At 35.6% G+C, this 15,283-nt stretch overlaps 2 protein-coding genes across 8 annotated transcripts in view; one reads left to right on the top strand and one right to left on the bottom strand.

Annotated features, from left to right (window-relative positions):
- Nucleotides 1-12,861, top strand: part of TOP2B (topoisomerase (DNA) II beta 180kDa) — a 65,649-nt gene extending 52,788 nt beyond the window's left edge. Inside the window, exons 29-36 of the mRNA XM_011974810.1 lie at nucleotides 1,028-1,172; nucleotides 1,396-1,557; nucleotides 3,387-3,591; nucleotides 4,607-4,686; nucleotides 5,875-5,985; nucleotides 9,553-9,678; nucleotides 11,252-11,346; nucleotides 12,357-12,861. Coding sequence (XP_011830200.1) covers nucleotides 1,028-1,172; nucleotides 1,396-1,557; nucleotides 3,387-3,591; nucleotides 4,607-4,686; nucleotides 5,875-5,985; nucleotides 9,553-9,678; nucleotides 11,252-11,346; nucleotides 12,357-12,527 — 1,095 coding nt within the window. The 3' untranslated portion in view covers nucleotides 12,528-12,861. The remainder of the gene's footprint in view (nucleotides 1-1,027; nucleotides 1,173-1,395; nucleotides 1,558-3,386; nucleotides 3,592-4,606; nucleotides 4,687-5,874; nucleotides 5,986-9,552; nucleotides 9,679-11,251; nucleotides 11,347-12,356) is intronic.
- A 51-nt stretch (nucleotides 12,862-12,912) lies between these two features.
- RARB (retinoic acid receptor, beta) overlaps nucleotides 12,913-15,283 on the bottom strand; it is a 449,839-nt gene continuing 447,468 nt past the window's right edge. For all 7 annotated transcript variants that reach the window (XM_011974803.1, XM_011974802.1, XM_011974807.1 and 4 more), the window contains one exon: nucleotides 12,913-14,409. In XM_011974803.1, coding sequence (XP_011830193.1) covers nucleotides 14,213-14,409 — 197 coding nt within the window. In that variant the 3' untranslated portion in view covers nucleotides 12,913-14,212. The remainder of the gene's footprint in view (nucleotides 14,410-15,283) is intronic.

The raw sequence follows: 15,283 nt of genomic DNA, 5'->3' as shown, positions 1-15,283 counted from the left end.
AAAATCTTCAGTGACTCCCCACTGACTATGCACAAATTCTTGGTATACAGTGTTAGCACCTGTATGCCTCTGTGTGTTTCTCCTCCTGGCTACTTTCTTCTCACCTTTCCTTGAGTTCTAGCAGACTATTTCCTGTGTTTAAAAACCTAATTCTGTAAACATTTAATTCCTGTTAGATGACTTTGTGCCTTCTGCCTGGGATGCCCTTCCCTTCTTGCTTCTCGCCTGACAAACTTAACGTGATTCCTTTAGAACTCAGTCAGAAAAGGTACTTCTCCATGGAGACTTTTTTGACCCTGCCTTGAGCAGAGTTTCTCACTTCTCCCCTCGGGCCACGGCTCTACCAGCCTTTATATTTGTTATTTGTATTGTAATGACTCATGCTTGTTGTGTGCCTCTGTGTTTTTTGTTTTTGTTTTTTTACCCCATAGTCTTAGGGTTGGGGTCTGCCTTACAGTGTCTAGCAGTGCAAGACACATGTTACTTATTTTCCTTCAATAATTTGAAGATTTTTTAAAAATTTACTTTTATCTTTATTTTTTTGAGACAGAGTTTCCCTCTCGTTGCCCAGGCTGGAGTGCAATGGTGTGATCTCGACTCACCACAACCTCCACCTCTCAGGTTCAAGCAATCCTCCTGCCTCAGCCTCCCCACTAGCTGGGATTGCAGGATTTTTTAATAGTATATAAAGGCCTGCCTGAGCTATAGGAACTTATTTTGCAGGTACCTTTTAGCTAGTGGTCTGGAAATCCCTCTGATAATCAAAAGCTGCCTTATTTTTTATGGTTGCTTCTAAGTAGCTGTCATTTCACTGAATGTACTAGAAAATTAGAGTTATATGCAATATTATTTACTATAGATAAGTGAAGTAAAACATGGTCTGATCAAAGTCAGCTGTTAGGACCTCGTCAGAATCACAGTTTTTGAACTTCCTTATTTGGAGGAGCTATCTGTTGATTGAAACTATCTCTAAAATATGCGATGTTTTTATTTTTACTCGTGGTTTGATTTTCTTTTTATTATGTAGGGTGATCTTGATACTACAGCAGTAAAAGTGGAATTTGATGAAGAATTCAGTGGAGTGCCAGTAGAAGGTGCAGGAGAAGAGGCATTGATTCCGTCAGCTCCTATAAATAAAGGCCCCAAACCCAAAAGGGAGAAGAAGGAGCCTGGTGAGAAATTATTATAGTTTTGTGGGTGAGAGAGAAAAACCGTATGTCTAGAGTATTACTAGATTCTTTTGATTGTGCTCTTTTTCTGTAGTTGAAATAATGCCTTCAATTTTAATAAACATTTATTATTTTTAATGAACTTTTCATTATAACAATTTTATTTTTACTAATGACATTTGTATAAATATGGGTACATACTTTATTGCTATTCTTTTGCTTTTAGGTACCAGAGTGAGAAAAACACCAACATCATCTGGTAAACCTGGTGCAAAGAAAGTGAAGAAACGGAATCCTTGGTCAGATGATGAATCCAAGTCAGAAAGTGACTTGGAAGAAACAGAACCTGTGGTTATTCCAAGAGATTCTTTGCTTAGGAGAGCAGCCGGTATTGTAACACAACTTGATATTAACAGTAACAGTAATTTAATATTACTGTATATTATAGTTTAGCCTATGCGTTGGTATTGTTAGTATTATCAGTGTTGTTTAAGTACTAAGCCATTACTATTTCAGACGTTACAGTTAGGAAGAAGAAAAAAATGCTTTATATTTTTATAGAATGGTCTTTCTAGCAAAGTTGGACATAGATTTCTCTAAAGTGAATCATGTTTCCTTACTGATTTTTATTATAAAATTTGGTTTATATGCCTTCCACAGTTTGAAGATGTTTGGGAAAAAATGTACCTTGCCACAATACCAGCAATGATAGGTCTATTAATATTAGAAGTGCTTTGTGGTTTTGTTTTTGTTTGGTTTCCTACCCCTTGTATCATAAAAAATTTCCTCCTGCTTTAGAAGTCTGAGTACATAGCTCTCTTTTAGGTAATGATAGTGGTATGGGTGAACTGCGAAACCCCATTTTGCTATTATAGTAATATAGTACTTATAAGAATATAATTTGATCCTTTCTGAATTTTCATTAACGAGAAGTGTTGACATTATTAACATCTAGTGAGTTTTCTATTTTATACATTCTTCTGAAATTTTGTTATTTGAAAATTTGTCCTAATTTATTAAAATGATTGATACAGCATTGTGGGTGTTTACTTCTGAGAGATACATTTTTAATTATATATCAGACCTTAAATTCTTTGGTTCTGTAATCACCAGGTGATTGAATTTCTTTCCCTAGTGTACATAGGTAGCATAATATAGGTGAATCTTTAATATGAGTAGTTTAAGTTAAATGAAAATTGTTTATTAAATGCTTTAAAACTGTATTTACATACATCAAAAGTGAAGTGTAAAATTATGTAACATCCAAGTAATTTAAAAATTTTATTCCATAATAAATGCTAGAAATTATAATCAAACATACTTGCTTTATAGCAATATGCCTTTCACTATAATTCGTATCTTTTTATGCATTGTATTATTGTTTTGTGAATATATTGAGATCTTTATGTCTCCTGTCTTTTCTCATTCATCTAAAAAATTACTCTGTTATTTCATAGTAAAACTAACTCTGAAGAGAAGATAGAAGTTTTTATCCAGAAAGTTAAGAGAAAGTTTAGGTGTTGGTACTGTGACTCACACCTGTAATTTCAGCACTTTGGGAGGCTGAGGAGGGAGGATCACTTGAGATCAGGAGTTCAAGACCAGCCTGGGTAACATGGCAAGACCCTGTGTCTAAAAAATTTTTTCTTAAAAATCAGCCAGGCATGGTGGCACACCTGTAGTCCCAGCTACTCAGTAGGCTGAGGGGTGAGGATTGCTTGAGCCCAGGAGTTTGAGGCTGCAGTGAGCTACAATCATACCACTGCATTTCCTGTCCAGGCAGCAGAACAAGACTCTGTGTCAAAAAACAAGAAAGTTTAGCACTTTTAAAATAACTGTGAAATTTGTTGTTTGTGATTGCAAATATGGGAAACATTATATTCGTTGTCATTTGTATAATGGCTGTATGAGACAAGGCCATATTGACTACTTTCCTTAGCGTTTTTAATTAACTATATCAATAAGTACATTAGTTTATGCTCTCCTAACATGCACAGTATTATCTGGTAGCCTCCTGGAAAGTGTAAGACAGACATTAACACTACCAAATAACTAAGGCCAAAGTTGTTGGCTTTTATTCTGTAAATGCTTGCCTTTTTTTCTTATAGTATTTTTAGAGATGGTCAGAATATACTTTAAACGCTTTATCAGTAATAATATTTCACGTGTATAAAGCTAGGATTTGAGTTTAACATTCATTTTTATTTTTCCTCCTAGCCGAAAGACCTAAATACACATTTGATTTCTCAGAAGAAGAGGATGATGATGCTGATGATGATGATGATGACAATAATGATTTAGAGGAATTGAAAGTTAAAGCATCTCCCATAACAAATGATGGGGAAGATGAATTTGTTCCTTCAGATGGGTTAGATAAAGATGAATATACATTTTCACCAGGCAAATCAAAAGCCACTCCAGAGTAAGTAATGCTATTTAGTGATGTGGTATAGTTAGTTGTAAACATTTGCCACAGATATTATAGTGAGCTGTTCTAAGAAATTGTTATTCTAGGCAAGGTCTTCTTCATGAAGGAATCAATCTTGTTAATATTGCAGCTGTTCCCATCACAGTTGCTGTAATTTAAAGGAAGGATTGGCAAACTTTTTCCATAAAAGGCTCAATAGTAAATGTTTTAGGCTTTGTGGGCCATATTGTTTATGTCACATTTTCTTAATGCTGCCATTCTAGTAAAAAAGCAGACATAAATGATACGTAAATAAATGAGTGTAGCCATGTTCTAATAAAGTATTATTTACAAAAATAGGCAGCAGGCCCATGGGATATAGTTGGACAACCCCTGGTTTTGAGAAAACTTACTAAGTCCTTAGAATTGGGTGGTTTGTTTCTTCCCTAAATTTGGCCTTGATAGATTTTTCTTGCTTTTGGTGAGCGTGAACACATCTGGGATTTGAGGTTTGTGAACTATTTTCGATTTTTTAAAAAGTATTTTCTCACGTATTACAGTTGGCCTTCACCAGATCCTGAAATAATTGCCCACCTGTAGTCTTGAATTAGAAATAGGATTGTTGCCAGGTGTGATGGGGATTCTGTCTTTCTCCTTGGGTTTTTGTCCATAGTTTGCTGATCTTAAATTCTGGAATGGTTATTTCTATCAACTATAGAATTTGGTTTAATAGTATTTTGAATAACTTTAAACCATTGCTTAGTTTCCATTCTTTTTTATATTAAATAATTGATTTGTATGGTGTCTGTGTGTATATATGGTGTGTGCACATGGATCATGGATATGTGTGCACACTTTTACACGTAAGAGAGAAAGAGTTTTATTACCCTGTCTTTAACAGAGAAAGAAATGAAAACTAAAGTTTTGTTCTGTGATTATAATCCTGCAGTACGTATTATATATAATTTATCAGGATTGAAGTCAGATATTTAAATTGTATCCTCTGTGGTGTTTCTTTTCTTTCTAATAGAAAATCTTTGCATGACAAAAAAAGTCAGGATTTTGGAAATCTCTTTTCATTTCCTTCATATTCTCAGAAGTCAGAAGATGGTATGTTCATTTAGTCTTTTCATTAGTTACTGTACTTTTGCTTTTAGTGGTGGAGAGAAAACAGTAAATAAATCATTAGGTCATGATTTAGCTTCAGAATTTTTTACAAGTAGGAAACTTCCTTTTTATATTTTGCTCAAGATAATAAGATTTCTTTACTTTTTCTGAGGTGATTCCTAACTCATTGGTCAAAATAGGCATTATGGAAGCATTTAGGTGGACACGCAAATGCTTATCTTTGTTTATGGGTGTGAGTGTATGTGTAGTGTTTTAATGAGAGACAAGAAATAATGAAATTTTGAAAGCTTGAAATTTGATTTTCGTGGCAATGTGAATGTATATACTACAGTTTTCTAAATCTGTAAGGGCACCAGTATGATTGCAGATTGGTTTTACTAAACCCTAGTTACCTGAGAGATTAAAACCTTCATAAGAACACATTTAATTGGTGTATATACTTTTTGTTTCCTCTATTTTTTTTTGTATGGAATTTTTAAGGTCATTTAATTTATTCACTGTCATTTTTTAATACACACATCTATACATTTAGACATATTTGGTACATGTTCTATATGTATAGATACTCATTTTTGACAGTGTGACAAAAGAGTTGTATAAACATGTTTGTTTACATCCAAGTAGCTATTTTAAAAGTTTGTGCTATGGTGTTAGGGAAGAACGGATTGATTAAACTAATTTGCATGCAAAAGTAAACTGAAGGTAAGCCTGTCTGCCTTTTGAATTAGTCTTCAATAATTTATTTTAAAATAGGAATATTTACTGTTCTTTTAGATGTAAACATTGTTACTGATATTCCTGAAATGGTTAATAGTATTATTTATGTATGTACTAAAATAATCCAGTGGAACATTTTCATATCTCATTTTAAAATAAATTGTCAGCATGTATTTTTGAATTGGTCAGTTATGTTTTAAATATTTAACATTTAGTACTTTTAATTTTTACTACTTTATGCACTTCTGTGTTATTTCACCACAGAGTTAACATTTTTGGTGTATAACTGATATGTTTTATTTTCTGCTGTTTGTATATTGTGGATTATCTGGTCACATAATAGTAACATAAGATCAATTGTCTAGCTAAAGAGAAGTCGTCAGTTAAGAGTCAAAGTTTACTGAGAGATCTTTATAATATCTCTTTACTAAAAGAAGGCTTTGCAATTTTTAGATTCAGCTAAATTTGACAGTAATGAAGAAGATTCTGCTTCTGTTTTTTCACCATCATTTGGTCTGAAACAGATAGATAAAGTTCCAAGTAAAACAGTAGCTGCTAAAAAGGGTATGTACTTATATTTGATTGAGTTAAGCATTGCATAGAGATAGTTAATGTAAAAGGAAATGTAACAATTTGAAACTATTTGCATTTTTTATCATAAAACAATTAAGAAGTATAAGTGCTTACAAGGAGAGCCTCTCTTGTTTTCTAACCATGTGAGGGAATTAATAAAATTCTAACCATGTGAGGGAATTAATAAAATTTCTTTAAGACTTCATTTTAAAGCTGTTGTAATTATAAAATAATCTCATGCATTGATATCTAAAGATAGCTTTCTAGAAAAGCTCCCTTGTGGTTAGGTTGTAATGGAGATTAAAATTTTGTCTTGCTAGTAGCCTGCTTCTGTTATCTTTGTTGATCATTACTCCACTCCTTATGTGAAGGGATTGGTCAGTTCAGTGGAGGTCCTCTTTTTCTATGTGAGTCATGCAGCTTCTCTCTTTTTCATAGCCTTAGATTGGCCACAAAACACTTTGAGTTGATTAATGGATCTCTTACTAGTACCAAGATATATGTCCCTTGGTCTTTCTGAAAAGGGTCAGTATTTGTGCTTTGTGTTTGAAGGATGACACTTAAAAAAAACCCCACAAATCTAATTGAGATGTGTGCTACTTAAGATAGCAAGTAAATAATATGGATTGTTCCCTCAAGGATTTTAAAAATTCACAACAGACAACCTCATTACAGACACACATGTATTGAATGTAGTAGAACAATTTTGAAAAGTCCTGCTTACTCTGACTGCACTAGAACCATATTGAGAAATTGGTTATCTACAAGAGTCTCTGTAGCCAACACACTGGGTGACCTACTTATGTCCCAGTGCCCTTACCACTTAGTGCACATTGGGCAATGTCTGCATTCTTTGCCTGAGGACTTCCTCTTTGCCACTGTGCTGGAATATTAACGCTCCCCTGCTCCCAGCTGCCTTTAACTAGTGGATTGAGGAAAGTTGTTTTGTAAATATCTCAGTGTCCTTGCCTCTCATGTGAGCCAACTGTGAGATGTGTGTTTCACACTGGCTCTCAAAAATTTCTCGTGGAATTAAGCTCCTAGAGTGATGATTGGCTTGATAACTTACCCATTACTGGCTGCCTTCTCTTCGTTGTCTCATTTTTGTCTCCCTTTCCTTTACCTCTCAAATAAATACTTATACTTAAATCCTTACTCTAGGATTAGGCAGATTGGCCCAAATCTGGGGAACCCAAATTGAGATAGACCCTCTAATTTCTCTTTTTTTAAAAAAAAACAATCAGGCTGGGTGCAGTGGCTCATACCTGTAACCCTAGAACTTTGGGAGGTCGAGGCAGGGAGATCACTTGAGTTCAGGAGTTTGAGACCAGCCTGGCCAACATGGCGAAACCCCATCTCTACTAAAAATACAAAAATTAGCCTGGTGTGGTGGCACGTGCATGCCTGTAGTCCCAGCTACTCAGGAAGCTGAGGCACAAGAATCGCTTGAAACTCGGGAGGCAGAGGTTGCAGTGAGCTGAGATGGCAACACTGCACTCCAGCCGGGACGGTAGAGTGAGACTCCATCTCAAATAACAACAGAACAATCAAAAAACATCTTTTTAAAATAATCTTCATATGAGCATCTTATAAACACCCTGAAAACTTAGGAGCCATATTACTTATTGAAACATACCCCGTTTCCTTCATAGAACTGTTCACCCATATTGAACCTAATGAGTTTAGCATGACTAAAAGGCTAGAATATCATGGCACCTATTCTGCTTGCTTCCTTCTTCAATAGCTGAACTGGCCTTGTCTAAGTTGAATAGGTGACTGCCTGTGTGGCGTGATTTCAGGGACCCCAGCAAGTCCTCGACCTTCCTCTAGTCTCCCTTACAAAATACAATTCCAATTAAAATATCATTTCAAGAAGAGGATGCGTGACATCCCTCTGTGGGATTGTCTGCGTTAACTCCAAATTGCATATATTGTATGTTAAATTCTGTAGTTCCAATAGTTTACAGCAGAAAGGCAGCTGTAGTACTCAGATATCTGACCTGTTTGCCTGGTAAGTTGAAAGTGCCATGTAACTCCAAGCAAAGGAAAAAAAGTGGTTCCTAGAACACCTGGCTGAGTTTATACTGCCTGCCAGGAGCTGCCCTGTGGTTCTTGTGGTAGATATAGTCATGAAGACTCAGGTGGGAAAAACCACACAATATGGGTGCCACTTTCCTAGTTCTCCTCCTGCTCTTGGCTCATGAGGGGCCTTATTTGTAGTGTCTCAAATTGTGACAGGGATACATTTTCCATCGAATCAGCATAGGTTTTTTGTTTGTTTTTTTAAACAAAGTCTACAGTTAATATATTTTCTTCCAAATTAGGTTCTCTTAATTACACAAAAAGTGATATATCAGTTTTTTTTCTTTTCTTTCTTTTTCTTTTTTTTTTTTTTTGAGACAGAGTCTTGCTCTATCGCCAAGGCTGGAGTGGAGTGGCATGATCTTGGCTCACAGCAACCTCCCTTGCCTGGGTTAAAGCGATTCCCCTACCTCATCCTCCCAAGTAGCTGGGACTACAGGCGCACGCTACCTCATTGGGCTAATTTTTTGTATTTTTAGTAGAGATGGGGTTTCACCATGTTGGGTAGGCTGGTCTCAAACTCCTGACTCCAGGTAATCTGCCTGCCTTGGCCTCCCAAAGTGCTGGGATTACAGGTGCCATTGCAACTGGCCTGATTTATCAGTTTTCACATAGAACTGCAGATAAAGCTGTAAAACAAGGTCTGTTTTTCAAAATTCAGCAAAGCAAAGGCCTTGTATCTATTGTCTACTTATCTAGGACTTTATATTTCTTTCCATATAAAAATGCCAACTCTGGATTTCAGCTTTTGAATGGAAGTGAGTTGGTTTCTATTCATTGTATTTGAGGATCCTATACATTTTTTTTTCTCTAAAACATTCTAAAAGGACTTAATCTGTGGTTATACTTGGGTTATAATTAATTTATCAAATATGCTATTCTTTTGTCATGACTATATTTAAAAGTTACTGCTTAATTTATTTTTAATGGCTCTTCCTTAAAATGTCTTAATTGTATTACCTAAGGGGAAATTATACATAATTAAATAAAAAGCATTTTGTCATCTATGAGAAATTGTTTGCCTTTACATTGCCGCCAAGCAGAGAGAAACCATTTCATTAAGGCGACTCAATTTTTTTTTTTTTTTTCGAGATGGAGTTTTGCTCTTGTTGCCCAGCCTGGAGTACAGTGGCGTGATCTCAGCTCACTGTGACCTTCTGGGTTCAAGCGATTCTCCTGCCTCAGCCTCCCAAGTAGCTGGGATTACAGGCACCCACCACCTTGCCCAGCTAATTTTTGCATTTTTAGTAGAGATGGGGTTTCACCATGTTGGCCAGGCTGGTCTTGAACTGCTGATCTCAGGTGATCCACCCAACTTGGCGTCCCAAAGTGCTGGGATTACAGGTGTGAGCCACCGCGCCCAGCCAGGCAACTCAGTTTCTAATCAGCTATGAGAAATTCCATTTATATAGGACTCTCTTCAGTTTGATTTGTTGGTAAGTATATTGACCTGTGAAATGGAAATTTGCTTACTAGGAAAACCGTCTTCAGATACAGCCCCTAAGCCCAAGAGAGCCCCCAAACAGAAGAAAGTAGTAGAGGCTGTAAACTCTGACTCAGATTCAGAATTTGGCATTCCAAAGAAGACTACAACACCAAAAGGTGAGGATTATCTTCTTATAACCCTTTAAACATATACTGTATGGAAAAGATGGAATTTTTTCTACCTCATTGAATTTAGAGAGGCTAGGTATCTATTTTGTTTTAAATTGCTTTACTCCTCAGTAAGCGGTGTATCTAGGAATCAGTGCTGAATATAGTCCAAAGGAGGTATAGCAATTTAGTTCAGTCACTTTGTTTTACAAATTAAAAAAACTGAGGCTCAAAGAGGTTAAATAAGAATCCCTAAGAATGGTCCAAATTCTCCCCTGCAGCCAACTCACTGAAAGTTGTTATTAAAAAGTCAGATTAGCACTCCACACTAACTAAATTGTGACACTTATTGTAATGGGCTAGATCCAGGACTCTTAGGCTAGAACTTTTTTTCTCACCTAAGAAATAACTGTACTCAGGACCACACAAGGAACCAGCTCCAGTTCTCCGTGGCATCCCTTCTTCGTCTCCAGAATCTGGAAAGCCCTTAAAGATGCTTTATAAAATATGTTTGTAAGACATGATATGCTCTGAGGGTAGCTGCTCCATCTTTTATTCAACTGAAGGATATCTTCCTCAGTGTGTCTCTTCTATTTCTTAAAGGAGTGGTTGGGATAAGGAGCTGTGGACCAAAGGGAAATGGGGATAATAGGGTGGAAAAGAATCATAGGGACTGGGAAGGTAGTACTCATGATATGCAGGATTGAAAGCCTTTATCAATTCAAAAATGCTATTTCCCTGATTAATTTGATCAAATATGACATCCCAAGATTATGTAAGGCTATCTTTGTACTTGTCCAATCTAGCTGTCAAGGAATTTTTAAAGATTTAAAATTAATTGCTATTTAGTTGTATTTTATTTCATTGGCATCATTGTGGGAGGGAGAACATCTGGCCCCTACTTAAATATTACCTTTTCTCCTTTCACCTCCAGTGATGAGAATAAGAGGTTAGGTAGATGAAAAAAATGCTGTATGTGCCAAGTCTAGGTCTGAGAAGGGATATGTATTTGACATTTTATAGTCAGTACTGCTGGTTCTCAGATGGTGCCACTCAACGTGGGATATGCAATTGGTTGTTACTAGTCTTTGATAAGTAAAACTGAGTAAACATTTAGACCTTTATGATAATTTTGTGTTAATAAAACAGCATGTGATTACATTTTTTAGTAATTTGTGTTCTATTATATTTTTAAAAGTATTGGCCCATGACAAATTAGAAATTTAAAAAAAAAATTTAAATCACATGTAATTTAAAAAATACTTTTCCAAGGTATTTCCTTTTCAGGCTCAAGGACCACATAGCAAATACAGATGTTTTATGTATGAAGGGATTCATCATTAAAATTTGTCTTTGGGACTTTCCCATTAATTTAAATATATTTGTGAAAAAGTCTTTGGTCATGTCAATCCCAGAATTGAAATGCTACTGCCAAGTTGTTTATAATCACTCATAGTAAGAGATCAGGACTGCAGTATTCCACTGATTGGGTATGCCAAAGAAATAAACTACAATGTTGTGGCATTTATCTTTTTATATTGCACTTACCCATGGAAGAAAAAACCTTTTGTATCATTTTAAGGTAAAGGCCGAGGGGCAAAGAAAAGGAAAGCATCTGGCTCTGAAAATGAAGGCGACTATAACCCTGGCAGGAAAACATCCAAAACAGCAAGCAAGGTAACTGGGAACATCATTGCACATTAGTGCATGGCTTTTTAAAAAAAGATCTGTAACTGACTTAGTTTGCTTATTACTACAGTCCTGGAACAGCTTTCCACCTAGCATCTCATATCAATATGGGGCTTGTATATGGTTAAGGAATTATTCAAGTATAAATGTATATAATCAGGACTAGTTTCTAAATAACAGTGTGCTATAAATTAACCTACTTAGAATCTTCAGTTTCATCCATTGAGCTATAGTACTGTTGTGTTACCTAAATATTAGACTCTTTCAGACTAAAATATTATTTTTCAGACTAAAGACTGTTTCCTTTTAACTTGGATTTATTTGACCAGGGCTAATTTGATTTTTTTTTAATTGAATTCATTTGACTGTGGCTAATTTTCCCAATTAGTCTGACCCTTTTCCAGAAGTACACTATTTTTTTTTAGGTAAATGAATGACATCAGCTACCTCCATCCCTTTTTTTCTCTTCCTAGTAAAACTTAAAAATACCAATGTAGATGATCATAGCTTTATGTTGATTTCCGCACTGACCTTTTCCATCCAGTCATCTTCTGTGTCTCAGGTCCACCTCGGTGATGTTTTGCATGTTTTAAAACACTTAACAGTGCATACTCCACGTGGTGCGGGAGTCTTGTTTCCTCCCATGAATTCTTGATACATACTTAGCAATAGGACAGCTTGAATTTTTACTAATCTGGGCATTGTGCATACTTTTTGGGTAAAATATAATTTTAGAAATAAAAGTGTTACATTTTTCAGGCTAGAACTTGGTAAATATGAAACCAAGGTAGCGAATTACTGTATGTAATCTTTTTCCTCCAAAAAATAAGGTAACTGGTCTTAAACTTAGGTTAGCATTACAACTCTAATTTTAAAAGTTCCATTATTGGTAATACTGCCTAAACATAAGTGAAGTTGAAGGAGTGATAGTTCTTCATACTAGTCTTTATTTCTTTTAATAACTTTTAAATCTAATCTATTGAAAAAAAAATATCTAGAAACCGAAGAAAACATCCTTTGATCAGGATTCAGATGTGGACATCTTCCCCTCAGACTTCCCTTCTGAGCCACCTTCTCTGCCACGAACCGGTCGGGCTAGGAAAGAAGTAAAATATTTTGCAGAGTCTGATGAAGAAGAAGAAGATGTTGATTTTGCAATGTTTAATTAAGTGCCCAAAGAGCACAAACAAACATTTTTCAACAAATACCTTGTGTTGTCCTTTTGTCTTTTCTGTCTCAGACTTTTGTACATCTGGCTTATTTTAATGTGATGATGTAATTGATGATGGATTTTTATTATTGTGGTAGGCCTTTTAACATTTTGTTCTTACACATACAGTTTTATGCTCTTTTTTACTCATTGAAATGTCACGTACTGTCTGTCTGATTGGCTTGTAGAATTGTTATAGACTGCCGTGCATTAGCACAGATTTTAACTGTCATGGTTACAAACTACAGACCTGCTTTTTGAAATGAAATTTAAACATTAAAAATGGAACTGTGTTCTCTGTCTCTTTACTGAAGATAAAAGTGTAGTAAAGGCTCCCACACACCTTTAAAATAAATATATTTTATTCTTTGCCAGGAGACTCCATGGAAAAAGGTAAACAGTATATGAACATAGAAAGCATTGTTAAACAAACAATCTCAATGTACAAACAGAGCCAGTGAAAGTACATCACAGACTTGCTAGTATATCAAAAAAAAAAATTCCACTAGTGCTTAAATGAGAACTAAGAAACTGACACTTGTATCTGGTAACCACTCTACCACAGCTTTCACTCTGCTTCATAGTGATTGATTGAACAAGGTCAAAGGAGTCCGATTCTATGCCTGTGTCTTTGGGAGTTAATATTAGCCCCTTGGCATCAAGAAGGCTGGAAAAAAAAATCCCAATATCAGGCATGAATCAGGAAGGACACTAGAGTTACATGGTCCAGGTGGTAGACCAGCCTGCTAATTATCCCATGAAATTTCCCTAATGGCTTGTGAACAGGTAAACAAAAACTTAACACTGAAAAGTGTTTCTGCCTTGGAGGCTATCATTACTGTAAAAATTTTTTTTTTTTAAACTGTGTAGTTATGTCATTAAACAAGTAATAAACCACTTTTAATTTAAAGTGACATTAACAATTGAACAAATGACATTTGATTAACTGAACTGGCAGTTACAATGATACAGAATTCTCTTCTGCTAGTGCAGGGAATTTGTATACTTTTACTGGGCAACATGAAATAAAAGATGCAGTTTGAGAGCATCAGAAAGAGCAAAGACAAGCTTCCATACTAACTAAATTAGAATATCTTCAGTCTTATCTTGTCATACTGTACAATAGTCCTGTTTCCTTACCTTGATGTCTTGACTATTCCATGAAAGCAAGACAGTTATCTTTTTGAACGTAGGTGGACATGTACAGTAGTCTGTTTCATAACCTTGGTGTCATGGTTATTTTGAGTATGCAAGACAAAAGGAAAGCACCAAACATACAGTATAGAAAGAACAGAGCCATACTTCTGTATGTACAAAGTCTTCAGAAACTTAACCAGGGGTAAATCATTTTGACTGGGTCTTTGCCATGCAATCTTGAGTGTTCAAAGAGGAAAATAGAAGCTTTTAACTAGTTTCTGGTTGCATGAAATGGCTGATTTTTTTAGAATTTGAAAAGTTTGTATTTCTAGGTAAGTTACACAGTGAGGAGTATATATATTGATACATACGAAAACTTCTTGGTCCTTCTTGAGTTTTAATATATTTTCAGTCCAAAAACTAAGCAGCAGTAAAAATGTTTTTTCTTGCATTTTAAATCCTGGAACTGAAGGTACTGGGGAATGTTTGAAGTAGCTAGAAAATGTCTTATTGCACAAGTGGTGACTGACTGACCCCACTGTTTTCCACTGAGCTGGGTGAGATGCTAGGACTGTGCTCTGCTGTGTTCCCACTTGAACTTGGGGTCAAGGGTTCATGTCCTTCAGAATTCTCCAGCATTTCTTGAATGAGAGGTGGCATTGATCCAGGAATTTCCATTTTCAAGGTAATTACACGTTCTGCACCTTTTCAAAAGAGATAATGGAAATCTGGTTAAGATAAGGAGTTAAGCTATGACAGATAACCAGGGACCAATTTTCATATATTTTAACAGAGGTGTTTCCTAAGACTGTCACTTAGGAATTATGAAATGTTGCTATCAGGTGGCTTTTTGTTGAAAAGGATCCATCGATTACTATCACACTCATAAATACAAAGATGTATTTGGAATGGGAATTGCATCCACCAAAAATCATGTTCGTTTGTTCTGAAGTTAGAATCAGATTGGGTTCTCAGCCAGCTCAGACTCACAGTATGTTGATAAGAGAGGGTCTTCTTATGATCTGCTAGAACTTTATTCGTCTTTTATGCAAGCAGTAACTGATACAATTGCTCCTTTTGATAACAGAAAATTATGCAAACAATGCCTCCCAGAGACCATCCGTATTTTACACCATTAAAACATTTTTTACTTTATGGAAAAGCAGCAGAGATATGGTGACATTTAAACTTGATGTCTTCGTTTCAGGAAATAACAATTTACAAAGAGAAGTTCCTGATGAAAGAAGTGTATCTTGAAAAAGACAGGTTGATGCCAGTTACCCGCAAACAGAGGAACTGACAATGTGCGGTTATTATTAACACCTTGATTTAGCAGCACTCTGTCCAGTACAGTACCCACTAGGTAGCTAAATTTGTTAAATAAAATTAGAAAAACAGTGCCTCAGTTGCATAAGCCACACTTCAAGTGCTCGAGAACCTCTTGTGTCTAGTGGCTACTGAAATGAACAGTACAGATGATTTCTGTAATTGCAGTAAATTCTATTAGATATCACTAGTCATCTGTACAGAATGACAGTATTAAGTTAAACAGCCTCGTTTTTAAAAATCGAAGATACC

The sequence above is a fragment of the Mandrillus leucophaeus genome, unplaced genomic scaffold (assembly GCF_000951045.1).
Source record: "Mandrillus leucophaeus isolate KB7577 unplaced genomic scaffold, Mleu.le_1.0 Scaffold149, whole genome shotgun sequence".
In the NCBI taxonomy this organism is placed as follows: Eukaryota; Metazoa; Chordata; class Mammalia; order Primates; family Cercopithecidae; genus Mandrillus; species Mandrillus leucophaeus.
The sequence above is the reverse complement of the archived record's forward strand: the minus strand, read 5'-3'. Positions and strand labels throughout refer to the sequence as shown.